Source organism: Bacillus rossius, chromosome 5 (assembly GCF_032445375.1).
Source record: "Bacillus rossius redtenbacheri isolate Brsri chromosome 5, Brsri_v3, whole genome shotgun sequence".
NCBI classification, from domain to species: Eukaryota; Metazoa; Arthropoda; class Insecta; order Phasmatodea; family Bacillidae; genus Bacillus; species Bacillus rossius.
The window spans coordinates 40,742,327-40,763,395 of record NC_086333.1 but is presented as its reverse complement, the minus strand read 5'-3'; the positions used below and the strand labels follow the sequence as shown (position 1 = coordinate 40,763,395).

General features: G+C 35.5%; 1 protein-coding gene across 14 annotated transcripts in view; it reads left to right on the top strand.

The window, feature by feature from the left end:
- Window positions 1-19,736, top strand: part of LOC134531735 (Golgi integral membrane protein 4-like) — a 72,977-nt gene extending 53,241 nt beyond the window's left edge. For 4 of the 14 annotated variants that reach the window (XM_063367591.1, XM_063367589.1, XM_063367590.1 and 1 more), the window contains exons 9-11: window positions 5,249-5,367; window positions 13,873-14,151; window positions 17,542-19,486. In XM_063367591.1, the coding sequence (XP_063223661.1) occupies window positions 5,249-5,367; window positions 13,873-14,003 (250 nt within the window). In that variant the 3' untranslated portion in view covers window positions 14,004-14,151; window positions 17,542-19,486. Of the gene's footprint in view, window positions 1-5,248; window positions 5,368-13,872; window positions 14,152-17,541 lie in introns of all 14 variants that reach the window. The other 10 variants (XM_063367583.1, XM_063367580.1, XM_063367579.1 and 7 more) reach the window with 6 other exon arrangements.
- The last annotated feature ends 1,333 nt before the right edge of the window (window positions 19,737-21,069 follow it).

Below are 21,069 nucleotides of genomic sequence, written 5' to 3'. Positions count from 1 at the left end.
GGGATAAAGAGCGAATTTTTCGGCCAATGCGTTACCAAACTACAGCAGGTTAACGTTGGACAAGTTTTCAACTATAGCAGAAATGGTTGGTTTCAACTACACTTGAAGCAAACACATAAAGGCATGAATTCGATTGGTAACAATCTAACAACAGTCACGGCACTAACTGTCAAAACAAAAAATTCCTACACGGTATCAACCGCCGAAATAAAAATCCCTGCTCACAACTCGACCTTAACACTAGCACCAATTTGGCTCTTGCAAATGTCATCCTTACGAAAATGAGGGGTAATGAGGACTCAGAAGAACCTTCCCATTCAAAGACTCCCTTGGAAGAACTTGATCACGAATATTTGAAGCAGCTGTTCACTGAGAAACTAGAATAAATGGAGGATAATGGTCCCACTGCCAAGCTACTTCAAAATGACCACCCTCATGAAGCAGTTCATACAGGCAGAGAGGACTGGTGACTGGCAGCTGCATCTGAGTACTGTGAAGAAGATGTTGCCCTATTTCCATGCAAGTGGGCATTTTTTGTATGCTAAGTCAGCACAGCTCTATCTGCAAGACATGATGGACCTACAAGAGAAACTATCTCAAAAAGAGTATGAGAGGTTTGTGCTGAATGGATGGTTTACAATCAGAAGATCTGATAAATTTTGGAGTGGGATTTGGTCTGATATAACCATTGAGCAGACCCTCATGCGCTCATTAAAAAGTAGTGGAGGGCTTAGTCATGGTCGTGGTGTTTCAGATAGTACTCTCAGCAGATGGGTAGTCACCATGCCAATAGTTACAACAGTGGCACAACAGGTCGAGGATTTTAGCTGGGTTTCATTCACCACCTCAGAGTAGCATTTTGATGCCAGAGATGCTATTGTCTAGCGTGATAATGGAGATGTACAGAAGTTTGTGGAGTGGTTTCAATCTCACGATCCTTTTCCAGCAAGCGACTTCATGATGTCCATCAGTACAGGTGTCATGGGAGATGAATCAATAAACTGTCACAAAGCCTTTGAAATTGGGAATTCGTCAATGCTTACCTTGGTGGGACAAAACTTTGACCAAATCAAGTTTGTCAGAAAGATGTTCAAGGTTTCAAGTCAAAGTTTACCATTCATGGGGAGGATGTACCAGTCAATCCTGAGGCAATATTTCACCGTATCGCACTCCTCAAGAAATCTGATGAAGAGCTAAGGGAATTCTTCCAATACAAGCTGGGACCATATACCCTGTCTCTATTCGATGAGGTTGGAATGAGGAAGGCACCTAAGTCTGTACTTTATGACTTTTTTGATCCTGTAGGAGAAGTTAACCTCGATGGAGCTGCTCACGTCATTGATGGAGGATTTTTATTACACCTAGTGGTATGGAAGAATGGCGATGCCTTTCAATGTATTATCAACAAGTATGTTGATTACTTGAAACGCCACTACAACAGAAAAGTTACCACTGTGGTTTTTGATGGCTACCCCGAAGACCTGCGTACCAAAAGCAACAAATCTGCAGAGCGGCTCCGCAGAATGAAGAGGCACATTGCTCCTGAGGTCATCTTCACAAAGTCAATGGTGGTGACGATGACCCAGGAACAATTTCTTTCAAATGACAGGAACAAGGAGCGACTCATGAGCTTGCTTACCGAGATGCTGGAAAGTGAAGGCATATCAGTCAAGCAAGCTCGTGAGGATGCAGACCACATGATCGTCACCACAGCCATCGAAGTTGCCCATAGTCATGAGAAGGTTGCTCTAGTCGGTGAGGATACGGATTTGTTGGTCATCCTCACTGCTCTAGCCACACCATCGGCTAACATTTATTACCTCAAACCAGGAAGAGGAACAACACCACAAAAAATATTCACCCACTAGAGTTGTAAACTCGCCGACGACCTGAAAAAGGTACACATTTTCCTCCACTCAATTAGTGGTTGCGACACCACTTCTTCATTTTACAAGCTGGGCAAGAAGAAAATAGTGAAACATGTGGCCAAGAATGTGCACCTTTCAGAGGACATCAAACCCTTCTTTGATCACGATTCACAACCTCAAGCAATTGCAGAAGCTGGAGAACGATTTTTGACCACCCTCTATGGCGGTAGAACAGAGGACAATCTGGACAAGGTGCGGTTTGACCTGTTTGCCAAATCCCTCATAAAATCTCAATTCAATTTGGCTTCTCTACCACCAACCACGGGAGCAGCTCGCCAACATTGCTTCAGAACCTACCTCCAAGTTCAAATGTGGTTAGGGAACCAGATGGATCCGCTCCAGTGGGGATGGCAGCAGTCCAACTTTGGACTTGCCCCTGTTCTTACCTCCAAGGAACCAGCTCCACAGTCGCTTCTGATGAAGATTTCTTGCAAGTGCAGCAAAGGGTGTGCAGGTTCTTGCGGCTGCAGGAAGGCAGGTTTGAAATGTTCGATAATTTGTGCCAGTTGCAAGGGGACCTCATGCACAAACGTCCTCCAACTGGTAGAATTATTGGAAGATGCCGAAGAAGATGTGTATGGATACCTCAACATTTTGACTGACAATGAATCAGAAGTGTCGGACATCGACGAAAATGTTGAGCCCAGTGGTCCAACGGCAGAGAAACGTCGAAGACTTTAATTTTATTTCAGCATGTCTATTATTTAAATCTTGTATTCACCCATTATGTATGTATGTTTTAATTTAGTGACAATTTTTCATGTTAATATAAATATACTAATTTTGTATAGTATATTACTGTTATCCTGTTTGTGAAAAAATTCTGTACCTGAAGTTAAAACAACCATTGTAATTAATGTTGACAGTTGGGCCAATTGGCTAATTTTTCATTTTTGAATAAGACATCGTCTAAAACCTGTAGTTAAAACCAACCATTTACACTGATATTGAATATTGGTCAAACTTTCAGCTGCTGTAGTTTGGTAACGAATTGTCCAAAAAAATTGTTCTTGGTACCATTCAACGCAGAGATTAATGCTCTATAACTCTTATGAAATATACTTTTCCAATATTTTGTTTAGTGTGGGAGATAAAAGCAAAAAACCGTAAAAACACCCCTTTTGGGGGTACATTTTCACCCCCCACCACTTTTCCACAACTCCCCCGAGGGGGAAAACTTAGGAGAGTCACATTGGGTCACAAATGAAGCCATTGAAACAAAAAAACCTTTTGTAGGAATTATTTCCGAATTGGATGTTTAACGCTACTGGCCTAGTAAGGCATTTGAGTGCATAGTTTCAGTTGTGTGTCTGATATTTAAAAGATTTTGAGCAAAAATACTAGAAACAATAATTAAAAAGTTGAACTATTAAAAGGACTATCAAAAATTTGAAACATTTTTATTGAATTTATTTTTCTTTCTTACATTCTCAGTTTTATTATATTTATTGGACCAGTTAGAAAATTTTTAGCAAAGTTGTTAAACTAAATCATATAATCAAAGGAAAATAGTTTAATTTGTAGTTTTAACATATCTCTGTGTTGGGAGAGTGCTCAGGGACCTGGTGGCTTACAAAATGAAATGATTTATAATGCACATTTCACACTCGCCTTCTTTTCCTTGTGCCGTTCTTGCGTACTTCATTTACCTTCATGTCAACTGCTGCTGGTTGGAGCAATTTTACTATGTTACAAGAAACTGAACTTATTATATAACTTAATTGGGGCAGTGATGTGGAAACAAAATATGATTACTGTTTTAGCAATGTTGATTTTGAAGTTAGTTGTATGTAGCAAGTGCTGAATTTTTTTCCTGTCCACTCACAGTTTGTAAACTTCTTCACTTTTTATTCTCCTTTGCCTTCCTACATTAATTTTCATCAATGCGTTTTTTTTTTTTTTTAATTTGCAATATATTTAAAAGCAATGATATGTTAGTCCATGGTGGATATAGTGGAATAAAGTGACATGCGTGGAATTTTGTAATGATTAAAAATGCAAAAAAAATTTAAATCATTAAAATTAAATACTCCCATATGGCCAAACATATTTTTCTAAATCAAGAAGAAAAATTTATGATTGGATGGCTTTTAATATATAATTGATGATTTACTGGTTAAATTTATTAAAATGTGTTTGAGGTACTATACCCTGCCCTTAAGAAAGAGGGCCGTGATGAAGTTTGCGATCACAGCTCCACTTTGAGGCTGCTTGGGTCCATCACTCATATCACGTGGTTAACTCCTTCCAGAGGCATGCTCAGTGCACAGCCTGAGACTGTTCTCACCAGCAGTTTGGCATCTGTGCCGGCCACCCCCCTGCTGGTGGTGAAGACCCTCCTGGGATAGTGACACGACCACTCCTGGGAACTGCGAGCCTGGTGAACGAGCGGTCACCCGGGCGACCAACACAGCTCTTGTCCTGCTGGTCTGCTGCGTATCGTTGGCGTGTCTCCGGGACTGCTTCGCGTGGGCTGCTGTCCTCCCAACGTTGCCTGCTGAGATCTGGTCGCTGGTGCTCTGGAAGTTCACCCGGAGCAAGCTTCGAGCCTCGGAACCAAGCCAGCTGCCTGCCCACTTCGTCCCTCACGACTTTGAGACGCCCCAGCTCTCTGTGTCCTCTTTCCAGTCCGCTGTGCCATATTTCAAACCTGAAGAAGACCAGCTTGTGGCCCCCCAGGCCACATTTATTCTATTTTTATATTTTGCCTTTATTGATGTTCAATTGAGGGACGATGTAATGACAGTCAGGGTACTGTCATGTAGGCTGTCTTGATGACAGTGCCCAGGCTTGTTATAGTTATGCAGGGGTTACATCAGTTACCTCCTCAGTATGTAAGAGTCTACTTAAATGACGAAGGTTTCCCGGTTGAATCGCTATGGTGCTTTGTAGCATTCTAGTGAACAAAATTTTGTAATAAGAAACCCTGGGATTTGGTTTTTCTGGAAATTTTGTTATTGTTTAAGTCCTTCACTAATGAATTACATCAGTTTTTCTACGACTTCACAGTCTTTGTCTCATGTTATCAACATAGTTTGATTGTCAAAGTTTGTAAAAAAAAATGAAATTTATTTACGTTTTTTCAGTTAAATTGTTCTTGGTAAAAGAATCCATGTACAGTATTTTTTTCACAGTATTTTGTTTGTATAATTTGGCCAGTGATATTAACTAATTTTGAAACAAAACTTTGTGTATTTAAAGTATAGATCCTTTTTATTGTGCACGAAGTAGACAAGTGTTGGCAGTTGAGAGTATTGTGATAGGAAGCAGTCAAGTACGCGAGCGGTGTGGAGCTCACAATTGCGAGGTCTGTATTGCAGTAGGCAGGTGTACCAACCAGGAGGCATGGCCCGCCAGGCACACAACCAGTACCCGGACAACGCAGACTACGAGAAAGGGCAGAAAGGTGACTTACAATTAGAAGAAGGTGAGGAGGAAGGTATGATTTGCTTATTTTTATAAGCATGGTAGTATTGAAGAGCCATGGTGCTCAGTAACACATCGTTGTTGAATCAGTGGTTTGCATTTGCATGTCACACAAACTTTTTTTTTAAAGTAATTTCTCGGAATTTCGGCTGATTAATCGTATGCATGCTTTGAATAACTCTGTACTAACCAGAAGTCTTGTGTGAAGAAGTTGACTACACATCATTTGGTATTTTATTCAAGCTGACAATGATTAAAACAAGAGGGTTGCACTTAATGAATATTGCATGATTTTATTTTTTTTCACAATTTTTTTATTCATATTGCTGTTGGTACATAGGTACCGAATTAGGTATTATACAAGTAATGGTGTTTGCCTTAATGATGTTCACCATTGTATATAAATAAAACAGTTTTGATCTTGATCTAAGATGAGCAAAGGTAAATTTTGTGTAGATCGAGAACACACCTTGAATGGAGATTGGTATCAATCTCTTCATAACGCTCACATATATTTGACAGTTCAAGGATTTAAGGTTATTTTATGTGAAAGCATGAGTGGTCCTAGTAAATAAAAACAAATACAATAATTGATAGACTTACATTAATCTCCGTATTCATGTCTTTCATATTAAAAATTTAACATTTTCGGATTGGAAATGGTAACTTTTGTTGGACTATAAATGTCACTGCATTAAATTTGCGTTCATTTTTTTACTATGAATTATGAAACTAAACTAATTTCTTTACTATTTTCATGGAAACAGGCTATCTGTGGTTGACTGAGATATTAAGGACTTAAAAAAAAGAAGTAACTATGTAGTACAAAAGTTATTTGCACACCACATCATCCTAAATATATGTAATGGTCAAAGACTAGAAAAATTCTATAGTTTAAATTACTGTTCTCATTACCAAGTAAACATAAAAATCATTAAAAAAAATTTGATTCCAAGTAACATGTGTGTAGGGTAAAAAAAATACAAACAAAATGATACATCAAAAATATATTTACACAAGAACGCTATTAATAGATACTGCCAACTTCCTGTGGTTATTCCTCCAACTAAGGAGGAAGGTAAACAACTCGGTGTTTGGTCACTGAGTTATGTTGAGTAACATGGGGCCGAAAGTACAGGCGGTACAACAGTCTATGCGGAGGTTAGTTTAACTAAGTTCACATAGTAAGAGCTATCTTCAGATTGGATATGATGCATCAACAGATCAACAGATATGTGACCGGATATACAGACAGTAAACTGTGAACTGGCAGACCAAAGACATTGACGTGCAGAAAGGCATCAAATAATTCACTTTGCCATCAAAAATCCATCCCAGAATTCTGCATGTTAGTGCTCAAATGACTGTAAATTGCACATTGCTGTATTCTGCGACCACTAAACACCGTGTAAGAAGCCTACAAATATATGTTTTTTTTTTCTCGTAACTACTACAAAATTTTTCTACAATTGATTTTAGTTTTAACACTACTGTATATGTAGACCTAAATTTTTAACCTTACAAAATAATGAAGGATTAACAAAACATCTTTGTGATAAAATTGTAATATAAATCCTACTTTTTTTCTAAACCCTGTCCTGATTAACCGAATGTCCACACGAACAGGGTTCGGATTAGCAGAACTCTACTATGTACAAAAAACAGCATCCCAAGGTTAGCTGATGTCAGGAAAAAATAAGTAAACATATGGAATTTCAAAGAAGAAGTAAGTCAGTAAAACCAAACAAAAAACCATGGATAAAAAAAATACAAAATTACTGATGGCTCTGGATGGCACAACAGCCAACACAAAGACAGTAGCAAAAAACTAGATATGCTTAGAAATGAGGATGACAACACAGACAACACAGGTGAAAACGGTAAGCTTCATGCAACAAAACCATTTCAATCTGTTCCTGTCCGTCATCAGGTGCATTTAACACTTCTTGCGACCAGTCGCGGCCGTGTCCCCAGTCGCGGCCGTGTGTCCCAAGCGGACGGACGTGTTTAGTGCGAGCTCCGCGGTATTATATCTAATCTTTGTTGTTCTTTACTAGTGGAACGAGATAATCAGTATTAATTCCTCACTACTCAGTCAGTCAGATTTTTAGGGATTTTCTCTATCCTATAGTGATGCAACGGATGAAATAACTAATTGTGAATTAGACCATATAGATAACTTGAACATGTTCTGGTCTCCAACAAAAAAAACGAATGTGAATACTGCGCCAAATCAGTTTCAAACTGAGAGTGTAAATACGACTAATCTTAATGCTCTGAAAGTAACACTTATCCCAGAAGAGGACGCGACTTCAAACAAGCCTTCTAGAATGTCATCATCACAAAAGGATTCAACTGCATCTGGTAATGTAGTCATGTCACCTGTTTCCATGGAAATGAGCAAACTTATTGAATTATATGATCTTGTTAAATCTATGAATACTAAAATTGACGACCTTAAAAATGAAAACCAGGTATTAAAAACTTTACTGGATGACTCCAGAAATGAGATTGTGAAGTTAAGTGAAGAAGTGTTCAAGATCAAAAATGAAAAAAATCTTCAAACTGAGCCAAAGAAAACCAATAAAACTTATAGTCAAGTTACAGAACAAAAGAAAATTGAACAGAAAAAGAAAGTTGAAACATCTGTCGCCGCGCCGGTTGAACGTGCGGCTGACCTCGTTACCAGTCAGCACTTTGTTGCAAGCAACGCTGATGCAAGCAACTTAGTAAGCACTTCTCCTATCAAGCGGACTACTGATGAGCAAGGTTTTACCACCGTGCATTATTCACGTAAGAACAAATCCAACGGTAGCCACGTAAACCAGCCTGAGTCTGACAACAAAAAGAAATCAAAAATACAAGTTGGGATGAGGAACATCTCATCTCTTAAAACAGTTTCAAAACCAGCTTTCAAAAAAACAAAAGCATTATTTGTAACCCGTTTTGACCCATCAGTTGAAGAAAAAGAAGTTGTTGATTATATAACCAGTGATCTTAATCTATCACAACTGAAAGTCTTTAAACTACGATCCAAATATGACACCTATACATCTTTCCATGTATCAGTATTAGAAGAAGACTTTGACATGATACACAATACAGTTTTCTGGCCGAGCGGTTGCCTTATCAGCCCGTTTTATGGTAAGCTATTCCCTGATCAAATATTCAAGAAAGCTGATAAAAACATCAATAACCATGAAACAACATACTCTGCATTAAATTCTTCTGTCCAAGATCATATCCCGGTGCCTGGAGGAGCACATTAAAATCCGTGTTCCGCATACTGGACTTGTGTGAGTGGGAAATTCTTTACCAAAATGTGAGAGGACTGAGAACTAAATCAATAGAATTCTATAATAATTTAGCTATTAATAATTTTGACATTATTTGCTTAACTGAAACTTGGTTTAATAATAATTGTATTGATTCGCATTACTTTGACGATAGATATTTGATTTTTAGAAATGATAGAAATGCAAAATTAACATATAAAAATAGAGGGGGTGGGGTTTTAATTGCTATCAACAAGCAAAAATTCAATTCTTTCTCGATTAAGATAACTAAGCATCATGAAATTGAATCTATTTGGGTTAAGGTTAAAACATCAAATACCAACTTCTTAATACATGGCAATATTTATATTCCTCCTGATACTTCTACGGCAACCTACCAGTCCTACTTTGAAGATCTCGAAGAAAAATTTGCAAATTGTTTAGATAACGTTATTATACTTGGTTATTTCAATGTGCCTGGTATACATTGGCTAAATTCTCAGTCTGATAGTATAAATTATAGAGGCTTATCAGCCAAAGCTATGGCTATATGCAATTTCACAACAGGTTTAGGCTTGTCTCAATTCAATTATACTCAGCAGCCCATCCATCTTTTAGATCTTTGTTTCTCTAATTTACAATATTGTCTGGTCAGCAAATCATTAAATCCTCTTGTTACGGAAGATATTTATCATCCTGCTATCATAATTAATATCAAAATGGATATATTAACAAGGGATGTTAATACTACGTCTTCTTATCTGGACTACAAAAAAGGTGATTATTTAAGTCTACTTATGGCTAGGGCCAATGAAAAATGGTAAATAAAAAAGGCCCATTTCGGTGAATAAAAAGAGTTATTTCGGTGCAAAATTTCGGTGAAAAAAAAAATTGTTTAGTTAGAAAAAATAACTATTTCGTCATTATAATTTTATACACATGTATATGTTTGATGGAATAATTGCTTTATTTGGTCAAATTTTATCAAAAACATTGTTTTGAAGTACATGCACATCTAAAATTTAGCACGCTGCATTTGTAATTAAAATTCTCAAGATTACATACAAAAAAAATCGGAAACTGATCAGAAACGTTAGTGTCTCAAGTCCATTTTGACTATCTCTGAAAATCAGCTATTATATATTTCCTGCAAACTAGTCCCCACCAAAACACTGTACTTATTCAACATTACAGAGTATTGTTTTTTTTATTTGTTTACGTTTTTCACCGCCTCAACTGCGTGTGCGGTATTTGTTCATGTATATGTTGGCACTCTTGGCCGGCATTTATTTTCGTGCATTGCCGTGACAACTACGAAAATGAATAGTCGCCTCGGCTAGGACGCCCATATACAACAATTAGCATTTTGACAGTTATGATTTGATTGGCTAATATGGAAGTGACGCTATTTTTCTGGACTGCGTTTGGCCGATTCAGAGAAAGGAACAAAGATTGAGTTAAGGCCTATCGACGATTGCGTCACCAGACGCATTTGCGGTCGGCAAAATAATGTAATTTTTGCCGTTTTATGGCCTATTACGTCTCGTAGGAACGTATGCGACGACGGAGACTGAGTAGGCGTACGTCTGGATGTAATAATTATCATTCGTGAAATATATGGTTCTAGAGTAACTTGACGCTTAGTTCCAGTGCGATGCTCGAAATTTACAGTGTTTTTCAAACGTGTATTTTATTTTCCAATCGACTTGCACATTACAGAACTTGCACATCATGATGCCTTTTTCTTTACTGAACACGTAAAATCCTTTGTCGTCATATTCTTTAGCTCTTTCGAAAACACAACTTTCGGCATTTTATATGTTTATCCAGTGACCATGGTAATATGACCAAAATGACACAAAAACTTTAACGGAAAACGATCATAGATGCGGAAGAGAGACATATTGCATCCACTCGGAAATAAAGAACTTAAACTCAACACACACACACTCGTGAAAACAAAATCATAGAACATTTCGACACTCGTAACTACCAACGCCATCTGTGATTTTTCCACCAGTAGCTAAGTGATAATGTTTATTGCTACACTCTACTCTATGGGTGCTAGAGAAAAACAAAAGCAAAGATGGCGTCTCACATATAACCTCTTGGAATAATAAACGCTTTGTGCAGGTTCCAGAATGTTTCAACGTGATTTTTCGCGATAAAAAATGTTAATTTCGCGCGAATATCGCGATTTCGTCATATTTCGTGAAAAACTACGGATTTCGCGCATCACAGCAAATTTCGTTAAAACGAAATGCAGTATATTAACGTCTTATCACTACCACGTAAGGTTATTTGTATTACACTTCATGTGCAAGTGATTTTTTTTAAATTTCGCGATTTCGTCATTAACGAAATTTGACTACCCCTACTTATGGCCATTAAAGAACATGACTGGTCTACACTGTACAAATCTGATGATGTTAATCTAATGGTTGATTTTCTCACTACTACTTTGATTAACTACATCAAGAACTACATCCCGAATAAAATAAATAAAAAATCAGTTACCCGCATTGGTATTCAAAACAACTTATAGAAACATTAAAATCCAAAAAAAACATTTCCATAAGTTATATGAACCCCTATTACTATGATTTATTTTCTCAATATCGTAGAGAGGCAAAAAGTCTCATTTCTTGGGACAAAAATTTTTGGCTACAAAATCTTAACAATAAAGTTAAAAAAAATCCAAACAAATTTTGGCGCTATGTAAAAATTATGAAAGAAGGATACAGACAGAAATTATCTCTTAAAATCAATGATAACGTTACCAATGACCCAGTACTTATTGCTAACAGTTTTGCACATCATTTTTCTAGTATTTATCTAACTCCTACAAATAATTTAAACTACTAAATTTCTGAAAACAGTAAGTGCTCTATTCCTATGACTACCATATCTGAGAGCCTTGTACTTTGGGGAATTAAATCATTGAAATCCACTATGTCAACTGGGCCTGATGGTATTCCAAATTTTATTATAAAAGGATGTGCTGTTATTCTAGCCCCTATACTTAACTTTATTTTCAATACTAGTATAAATAGCGGAATTTACCCCAAAAAATGGAAAATTGCAAAGGTAATACCTGTACATAAGAAAAAGAGTAAACTTAATGTTGCAAACTACAGACCGATATCACTTTTAAATGGATTTGCTAAAGTATTTGACAAAATTATATGTAAGGATCTTGAATTCAATCTTAAAAATAGACTCTCCGACTGTCAACATGGGTTTAGAAAGGGAAAATCTACTACTACTAATTTAATTAGTTTTGTTAACCCAATTTATTCAGAAGTAATAACGCGGGGCCAAGTTGATGCATGTTACTTTGACTTAGCCAAGGCTTTTGACACGGTTAACCACTGTATTTTACTAACAAAATTATCAAATATAGGATTACGCGATAAATATCTAAAGTGGTTCAATAGCTTTTTATTAGATAGAATCTTTTATGTTTCAATTAATAATATTAAATCTAATCTATATATAGTTAGTTCTGGTGTACCCCAGGGTGGAACATTATCCCCTCTTCTTTTTAACATTTTTATAGACGACATTACCAAAGTATTACAATTCTCTAATTGTCTACTTTTTGCTGATCTTACGATTTACAGAAAAATTTCTCTTCATCTAGACTGTAAACTTCTTCAAAATGACATCTCATCAGTTTTCGATTGGTGTAAAAGAAATCTTGTTGACCTTAATTATGAGAAAACTACTTCTATAACCTTCTCCAGAAAACATCATATCATTGCTTCTGATTATAAACTTGGTAATCATGTTATCTTTAAGTCAGTTTGTGTTAGAGATTTAGGTGTCTTACTTGATAATAAATTGTACTTTCATAACCATATTGAATCTCTTAGATCGCAATGTAATAGATTGTTAGCGTTGATTAAATAATATTACTTTCAATGCCACTAATTTAGATTCTATTGTTGGTTTATATTTAGCTTTAGTAAGATCCAAGATTGAGTATGCCTCCGTGGTCTGGAACAATATCACAAAAACAGATAGTGACAAACTAGATAAATTACAAAATAAATTAATCGATATCATTAATCAAAAGACCAACATTACCAACAATTCTAATAGTCTATCCTCTCTCAGATCTTTAGCTCTAAGAAGAGAGCTATTAGATGCCCTTTTTTATCTATAACTGTTATACTAATAAAACAAAATGCAATTATATTCTAGATAATACTGGAATAGTACCCACCTATAACAGTCGACAGACACCTTTATTATGCTCCTTAGGCAAATCAAATGATATATTATACAGAATTATATCAAATTTTAATAAACATGGATGCTATGTCTCTCTATCAAAAAATAATTTAAATATAAAACAATTTTTCTTATCTTAATTTAAATTGAATATGTTTAAGGTTAATGATGATACCATATTTTTTTTTTTATAATTAGGTTCTGGATTATCATTTCTGTTGTTATAGAATTATGAAACTTGTTCTTGTTTATCTGTTAATTGCTTGCTGTGTTGTCTTGTGTATGTGTTATTATAGTATTGTCTTCAATGTTATTCATTTTGTTTCATGTATTTGTTTTGACTATGTATTTTTTTATGTTTATCATGCCTACCACCCATGGCCTTATGCCGTTGGTAGGCATGTAATAAAGTGATAAATAAAAAATAAAATAAAAATAACTTTTAAAGATTAAAATACATTGATGTCGATGAGAATGTACACCACTTTAATTCATTCTTTTTTTCATGAGAAATCCACAGTCTACACCGAGCCGATATGTATACCAGCTTTGAATTAAGCTCTAAGTGCTCCATGATTCCTTCAGACAACTACCCTTAGCTGTGCACGTGTCCATCGCCCCTACAGTTAGCAGTGAATCTTTACCCACCCCACATTGCGTAGCAGCCTGTGCTGTGTAGTCGTTCCATTATTCACACATTTCCAAAGAAAGAATGAGTGTGGCAGTCTTCGGTACTCGCTTTTATGCTCATGACAGCTCAACAGTTTTACTCAGTGTGTGTATGTGTACAAATCAATAAATCATTAGGCCCATTGTAATTTTTATTTATTCATACCGGGGGGGGGGGAGAGAAATTGAATGGAAATTTTATTCAGGGCTTCCCTAGATTTTAGCTTAAACATGACATAACCATACAAATCATTGCATGAGTTTTCTTGTGTACATGCAGGGGTCTGAATATTTTTTTATAATTTTTTTTAATGCTGCTTGTATTATTTATGTTCCAGATGATGACGACTTAGACCAAATTGACTATGGGAATGAAGGGAATGGAGCTGCAAAGCCTAAACATGCAGCGTTGTACCATGGGTTGCCTGCTATGAATGCTGGAAACAACTTGATGGTGCATCAGAACTGAGGCAATACATTGTTACACAGTGCTCGTGCTGGAAGAGAAATACGCAGTATTTGAGTGCTAAGATAAAATAAGTGGCATGAGAGTTATGAAAATAAAACTCAAGTGATTCAAGTGCCATCGTGTCTAGTGAACACCTTATTGTTTCAAGGTAAGTGTGGTGCCTTGTATCGTCAAGTGCACAGATCACTCACCAAGGTCATCTTGGTTGAATTCATGATGAGGCCAAAACATAGATACGTATTTCACAAGTGGGAATTTTGGTTGCAATGAGTTTTTGAGTTTCTGCAGGGCTTTCCCGTTTCCCCCTCCAATGCATTTCTTTGCTTCATTACTTATTTCATTATCTCTTATGACCTTGGAGTCAAGAAAATGTTAAACCAATCATTAATTCATTATTTCATGTATTGTTGTTACTGTATATTTAGTGAGTGCAGTGATTGATTTTCATTTTAACTGCATCAAAAAGTGTGTGAAGCTGTTTTTTTTTGTTAGCTAATGGTATCCACTTTTTCTCGCTCACAAGTAAAGCCTTAAAGATATATTTTTTCACTCCTGATATGTTTTCAAGCATTCGTTGTGTGGTTGATGACTAACCTTCCAGTTCATTCCTGTTACCATTGGGTTATAAACAGAAAATACAGTCATGTGTATTTAGAAGTAAGTCACAAATCCACTCACTGTCCTGCTTGCACGGATGTATCATCACCTGCAGCTCATCCTGTGCCTCTGGTCACCGAGGAAGGGAACATCCTTCTTATCATCTCTCGTGTGCTGGAAGGGCTCAAACTGTTTCAAAGAAGGGGTAGGGAGCAGTGGGGAAGGAAATGGTTTAGCCTTCCCATTACACAGGTGTATTAGGGGGCAGAATTTGCTTGTGTCTGGTTGCAAGGGCGTTAAAGCTGGACTGGAAGAATGCTCTTTTATTAACGAAAACCAAATGTGCCTAAAACAGATCAAGTAGCTTACATTACTATAGTGCAATTATTAGCTGGCTGTTAACAAGAGAACTCACTGTCAAGCTACTGGATCAGTTAATTTCTTTGAGTTATATATTCTTCGAGTGAATAGAAAACATTTTTGAGATGGAAGAATTTAACCTTAAGTTAAATAAAATGTGATTTCTGATACAAAGAGCATTAGCTAGCATCTAGTGGGCCAGGACAGGGAAGTGACCTGTGACGTGGTGGGGGTATCTATGTTACTAGTTTAGGGATATGTTAACACACGACAAGGCTATGTGCTAGAGGGTATTGAAGAAACATCCTAGCTCTTGTACAACCTAGAGAAAGAGGTGATGAACATTCTTTAAGGCCCCTTCTTACTTATGGAAACCTACAGTATGCAGAGCTTCAGAAAAACTGCTCAGGATATCCATGTGGGATCTGTTCATGAGAAGCATTTGAAGATAAGCTGGCTGAGGGTGGATGAGTAGTGATGTATCCATATTTTGATTTTAATCTGTATTTTTAGTAGAGTGGAGATGACTAAAAAGTGTTTTTTCAGAAAAATTTTTAGGTATGAAACACCTGGTACAGTTTCTTGAAAGTTCTTGCATTACACCTTTATCTTAATTTCTCCACCATATTATGGTTACGTCTCAATTCTTAATAGTTGCCGTATGCACGACAGAAGACTGCACGCCGGTCCGCAGCCTTGCGCTAGAAGCACCAGAGAGTGTCGCACTAGCAAACACACTTCTGACTAGATGGGTCCCTTAAAGAGGTTGCAACTGGCTGGATCAAGGTTTGATCTGTAACTGAGTTTTACGTTGCGTAGTTATGTACAGTGGCTTGAGGCGACTAGGCCTTCAAGATTACAGTAGTCTCAGTCTCCGAACAACTTGGGTACAGAATCAGTGCTCGCATATTTGTCAAGCCGGGGTGTTGGGATCCAACCCATGATCCTCATGTTATAAGCATGATGCATTAGCAATCCCAGGCATGAGAATCCTATGGCTGAAGAGGACATCAGCCTTTCTTAGTTGCATTTGGCTTTGGGTAAGGCCTAGCATATACTTGAGCTAAGTAGCAGGCTTGAAGAGGCTGCAGTGCCCGGGGATCTATTTTGTAAAACTCTGCCAGTGCAACTTATATTATGACAAAATTTCAAAATGGGCAAATTGGTTAATATGTCTTGTCAAATTCATGTTTCATAAACAATACACAAGTTTCTTGTAAGTGACAGGCATAATATGGTAACTTGTCAGAATTAAAAAAAAAAAATTATTAAGGATGTGGCAGTTATGTGTTCATGTGTAATCAGTTGTTGTTTTTACTATGTATATTGCCCTCAAGTGCAAATTTTTTCATCGGTTTCAATCCATTGCCTGGAAACTGTAATCTCATTTATATTTCTTTCATTAGTCTCACTGCTATTGTTAGCAATAAAACAAAAAATACACCACCTTTCTTTTAAAAAATTTATTCTACATGTTACATTAAAAAGAATTACCTGTCACTTATTTTGATGACAGTCTTACACATTTGTAAATACTATGCAACAAACAGCAACGTACATATGTTCCATAAAACAATATGTAGGTTAAGATTTTTAAAAAAAATGTGTATGATTTTTGCGTGTTGGTATTAAAGTTGTACAAATATTCATAATGCTCATTACAATTATGTAAACGTGTAGGCTTTTATAAAACGGATTTTTCAGTATGTAAACTGATTGGACAGTTCTGTCACCTGTCACATGTAAAATTGTAATGGTTTTGTGGTAGAGTCCAGAATTTTAAGTTTGGTAGAATGGGAACCTGCAGTGGTTGATGGATCGGATCAATTAGTCTTTTCCTGTGATGGACTGGAGACGCTCATGATGAGAGAGGTTCCGTAACGATGGGCGTGTTGATGGTCTACTGGAGGCAGTGTTGTGGTCTGCCTTTTGGATGGCACCCCTTAGGTGCTAGCACACATTATATGCCTCCTCTACCTAGATTTTTAAATATATTTTTAAACACATGGGAATGGAGGGTTTTGTATTGTGGCGAAGACCAAAGATAAGAACAGTGATGCGGCGTGCATTGGAAAAAAGCACACACCTAAGTTGAAGCAAAATGTGTGTACTTACTTGTGTTCTTTCAGTAGTTGTGGGTATTCCATTTTCTAAATTTATGCTTGCTTAGGTAGGAGTTTTTTTTTTTTCTTTTTTAAATGTGTGGACTTACTGCTTTAGTACATATAATTAGTAAAGTGGTTTTCCTTGTCTTCTCAAACAATAAGTGGTTAAGGAATGTTGCGGTCACAATACAGAAGTATCATGTGAGGAAGACATGTTTCATTTTAATTTAAAACTTCTGGTTGAGTTTTAGTGAAATGATAAATTATTTTTTTTATTACTGTATTATATACACTTTACTATTAGTTAGAATAAACATATATTACTGCCAGTATTCAATCATTTGGATTTTACATGTGAAGATCTTGTACATTTATTTATCTTTTCACTTGTGTTTTTTTAATAATTTAATTTTTAAGGCTTTAAGAATTTTAACATAAATATGAATTTTTAATTGCTTTTATTTATTTGCACTTAGGTGAACCAGTCAAGATTGCTGATGCTCAAATGTTTTTAAAGAAAATAAACTTCTATATGAACAGTTTTTATGGAGTGTTAAACATTGAGAACATTTTGAACAGTGTAGATAATTTCAGAAATAGTTAGACTATTACTTTTTATTTTATTTTTTCATTTGAATTGTTGTTAATTTTGTGTAATTACAGTATAATTTTCATCTACTTCAATGTTTATAATGCATTTTTAATACTGTACATAATTTGTAGAAAGGCATTTTAAAGTGATTTAAATTATGAGTGATTTTTTTAATTTGATTGTGTGATTGGTTGTAATACGTATTACAAATGCCACAGTTAAAAGATTTTGGCACTGAAAGTTACACTGATAAAAGTGTTGTGTTGATTTGGATTGAATCTTGCACAGAACAGTACTGAAGCTTTGCTGCAAACAGGTCATAGTCACTAAAACTGATAAAAAATATATAAGGTGCTTTGGCCCTGGTGCAAATAAGAGGTGTTACGATTTTCGCTGTGTAAGTTAACAGTAAAGTACAGACCAAACAACAAAACCAGTTATCTTCTCAGATGTGGTTTTACACATCTTAATGAATTTTCTCATTTTATTAATTTATATTCTATGTGATACAATTTAATTTAAAACCTGTACCTACAAGTAAACTATATGTTGCTCTAGACATAATAATTATTTTAAAAAATATTTTGAAGGATTATCATTTTGTGATAACCATCCTAATTTTTTGCATGCCAAGGCATAAATAATATATTAGCAGCTCTTATGCCGTGTTGCAATCTGATGTTTACCAACAGGATAAACAACAATGAGAAAGTAACTGATGATTTTACAAGTGTGGCGACAACTTTCATAGTTATTATCACAGTCCACAAATATTCTTTTCAAGTGGCTTAAGTTATGAACATGCTATCTCAAACTACAAAAATGTAATAGGATAGCAGTTTTGAAAGCTGTGTTAAATATTGGAAAACGTATTTGTAAAGACTGAATCCTAGCAAAGGCAAAACATTTTACTGAATTAACTTCAAAGTTGTTAACTTCCACCACTGGTGTTTAATGGCTGCGATGGCGAAGTAAATTTGCTAGAAATGTATTTTATGTCTTTGCGTCAAGTATGGTTTGTGTGTGTGGTCTGAATGTACTGTAGAACAAATGTTGGATGTTCTCTGTTACAACGTGAGCAGTAAGAATGTTATTACATTTACATAATTCCTCTGAACTAATTGAATGTCGCTACTGATAGAGACTGCTAGTTCCCTGAATTTCAATTCACGTTAAGACTTAACACTTAATTTAAGGGGAAGAGTAAACCTGTTGTTAATAGCTCATTACGTATTTGAGTCTGCCATTCAAATGGCTTGCAATACTAGAGTGAGTATCTGAAATTCTGAACTTTATTTGACTTGTTAAGGTATGAAATGATGTGGCAGAATTTTTGGCCAGATTTGCTGAGATATGATATAGTTTGTAGAATTAGAAAGTTTTTGTTAGGTAAATAGTACTTAATTATCATTCATTATAGAAGTGTTAATATGTAATTTTGTTTACATATCAAAATGACAGTCATATTTATTTAACACAAGTTATTTTCTTCATGAAATTCTATGATTCCAGGAAGAACATATTTTTTATGTTTTTATGTTCAATTAGAGAGAGTGTTAAACTACCTTCTTTGAAAATGACAGAACAATCACAAAGACTGTATTTGTGGGGTCACCTTTTGTTTGTTAGTCTTTCAAAAGAGTTTAACAAAATAGTATGAGTGTTTTGTTGCCTGTAGAATTTTTATGGTAACATTTGTTCAAGTTAAAGTATATTGTTTGTTTTTACATATTATTACTGTATACACTTGCTAATAAGTGAACGTATTGCAGCAAAATTAAATATATATTTATTCTTCTACTATATGGCTGTACACTATTTACATACATAATAGGTATACATAAATATACTTTTAATGTTTACAGTAATAGCTATGGCATTACCTAACTAGAACTACAATACATGAAATATATACATTGAGTGAATACGAACAAGTAAAATATTTTCATTACATTGTGAGCAAAACAAAAAACACTTAATTATCTTAAATATTTATCATTTTTTCAATGAATTAAAATTAAATACTATAAATCACAATATATTTGTGTGAATTCAAAGGTCACGAATAAATATGTTTTTAACAATATATTCTACCAAACTCAAAATATTTCATACCTCATGTATTCAACTAACTTGTAATATATTCAAACGGAACATTGAGTATCTATGGACAAACATATTAGGCTATATAAAACTTCTGATAATTCAGTTTTTAACTTAATCTAAAATGGTCATACTACAACAAATTGATAGTGCCATAAATCAAAATATTAATTTTATTTTGGAAATGTAAACAGTTAAAAGCGAAACAACCAAAAATGTAACAAAATAAAATTATATTGCAAGAAATAGTACTCATGTATGAGAATAAAAATATTATAGAGAACCAAATGAAAATCTAGAAAGAAACATTTCCAATCATTGCCATGTTTTTATTTGTGGAATTAAATTAAAAATGTTTTCTGCCTAAAGCATAAGAGGATGAAACCCTAACCATGAGCATTAAATTTAAAAAAAAAATGTCATTTAAGCCTTTGAATAGTTTCTTATAGACATACAACAATTTAAAAATAATTTCATTTAATTTCTAAATAATGTGAATAGCAGTTTCTTATAGTTTTTTTTCTAATAAATCCATTCACTGTACAGTTTTATTACCCTGAACAATTTTACTATTATAGATTAACCCAGGGTTTCCCAATCTTTTTCAGTCCGCGGTGCACATACATGTTTACTATTTTGTCTCGGCGCCCTAACCTATTTTGCTTGTCAAAATAGATAGGTACAATGATACTAGTTAGGCAGATAAGCACAAAAATTAAAATATCCACATTATGAATCTGAACTGTATATTTATATTTATGAGAATATAAAACTTACACAAAAACATTCAAGGGAGACTTAAGAAAAACAAAAATAAAATACAATAGCTACCTAGGCTAGTCAATGTGATGGGTGAGCTCTTCTTGCCGTCCCGCCCGCGAAATGCGTTCCGACCCTTGAGGCGGACTAGGGGAAGGGAGGGGATAGTGTTGCGGAGGGAGGGTAGCTCACATTTTTACCGGGACCACAGTTGTCTCGGGCGTGTAGTAGATCAGTATCGGCGAGTGCGCCAATAAGCGTAGCACTACGCGAGCGCTAGAAATTAAATTGATTATTTTGTACCCGCGAACACTGTTGAGGTTTCGGAGAATAGTAAAGAGAATCGCTTCACGGCGCCCTTCTTAACTTTCTACGGCGCACCAGGGCGCCGCGGCGCACACTTTGGGAACCCCTGGATTAACCTAACATATTTGCTTTACCATGTCAGGAAAGTGAAATTTAATTTTATTGTTTCTCCCAATAAAATCAGCTACTTTCTTGAATAGCAATGTAAAATGGACAAAAGATTCAGCATAAAGTGATTATTAGT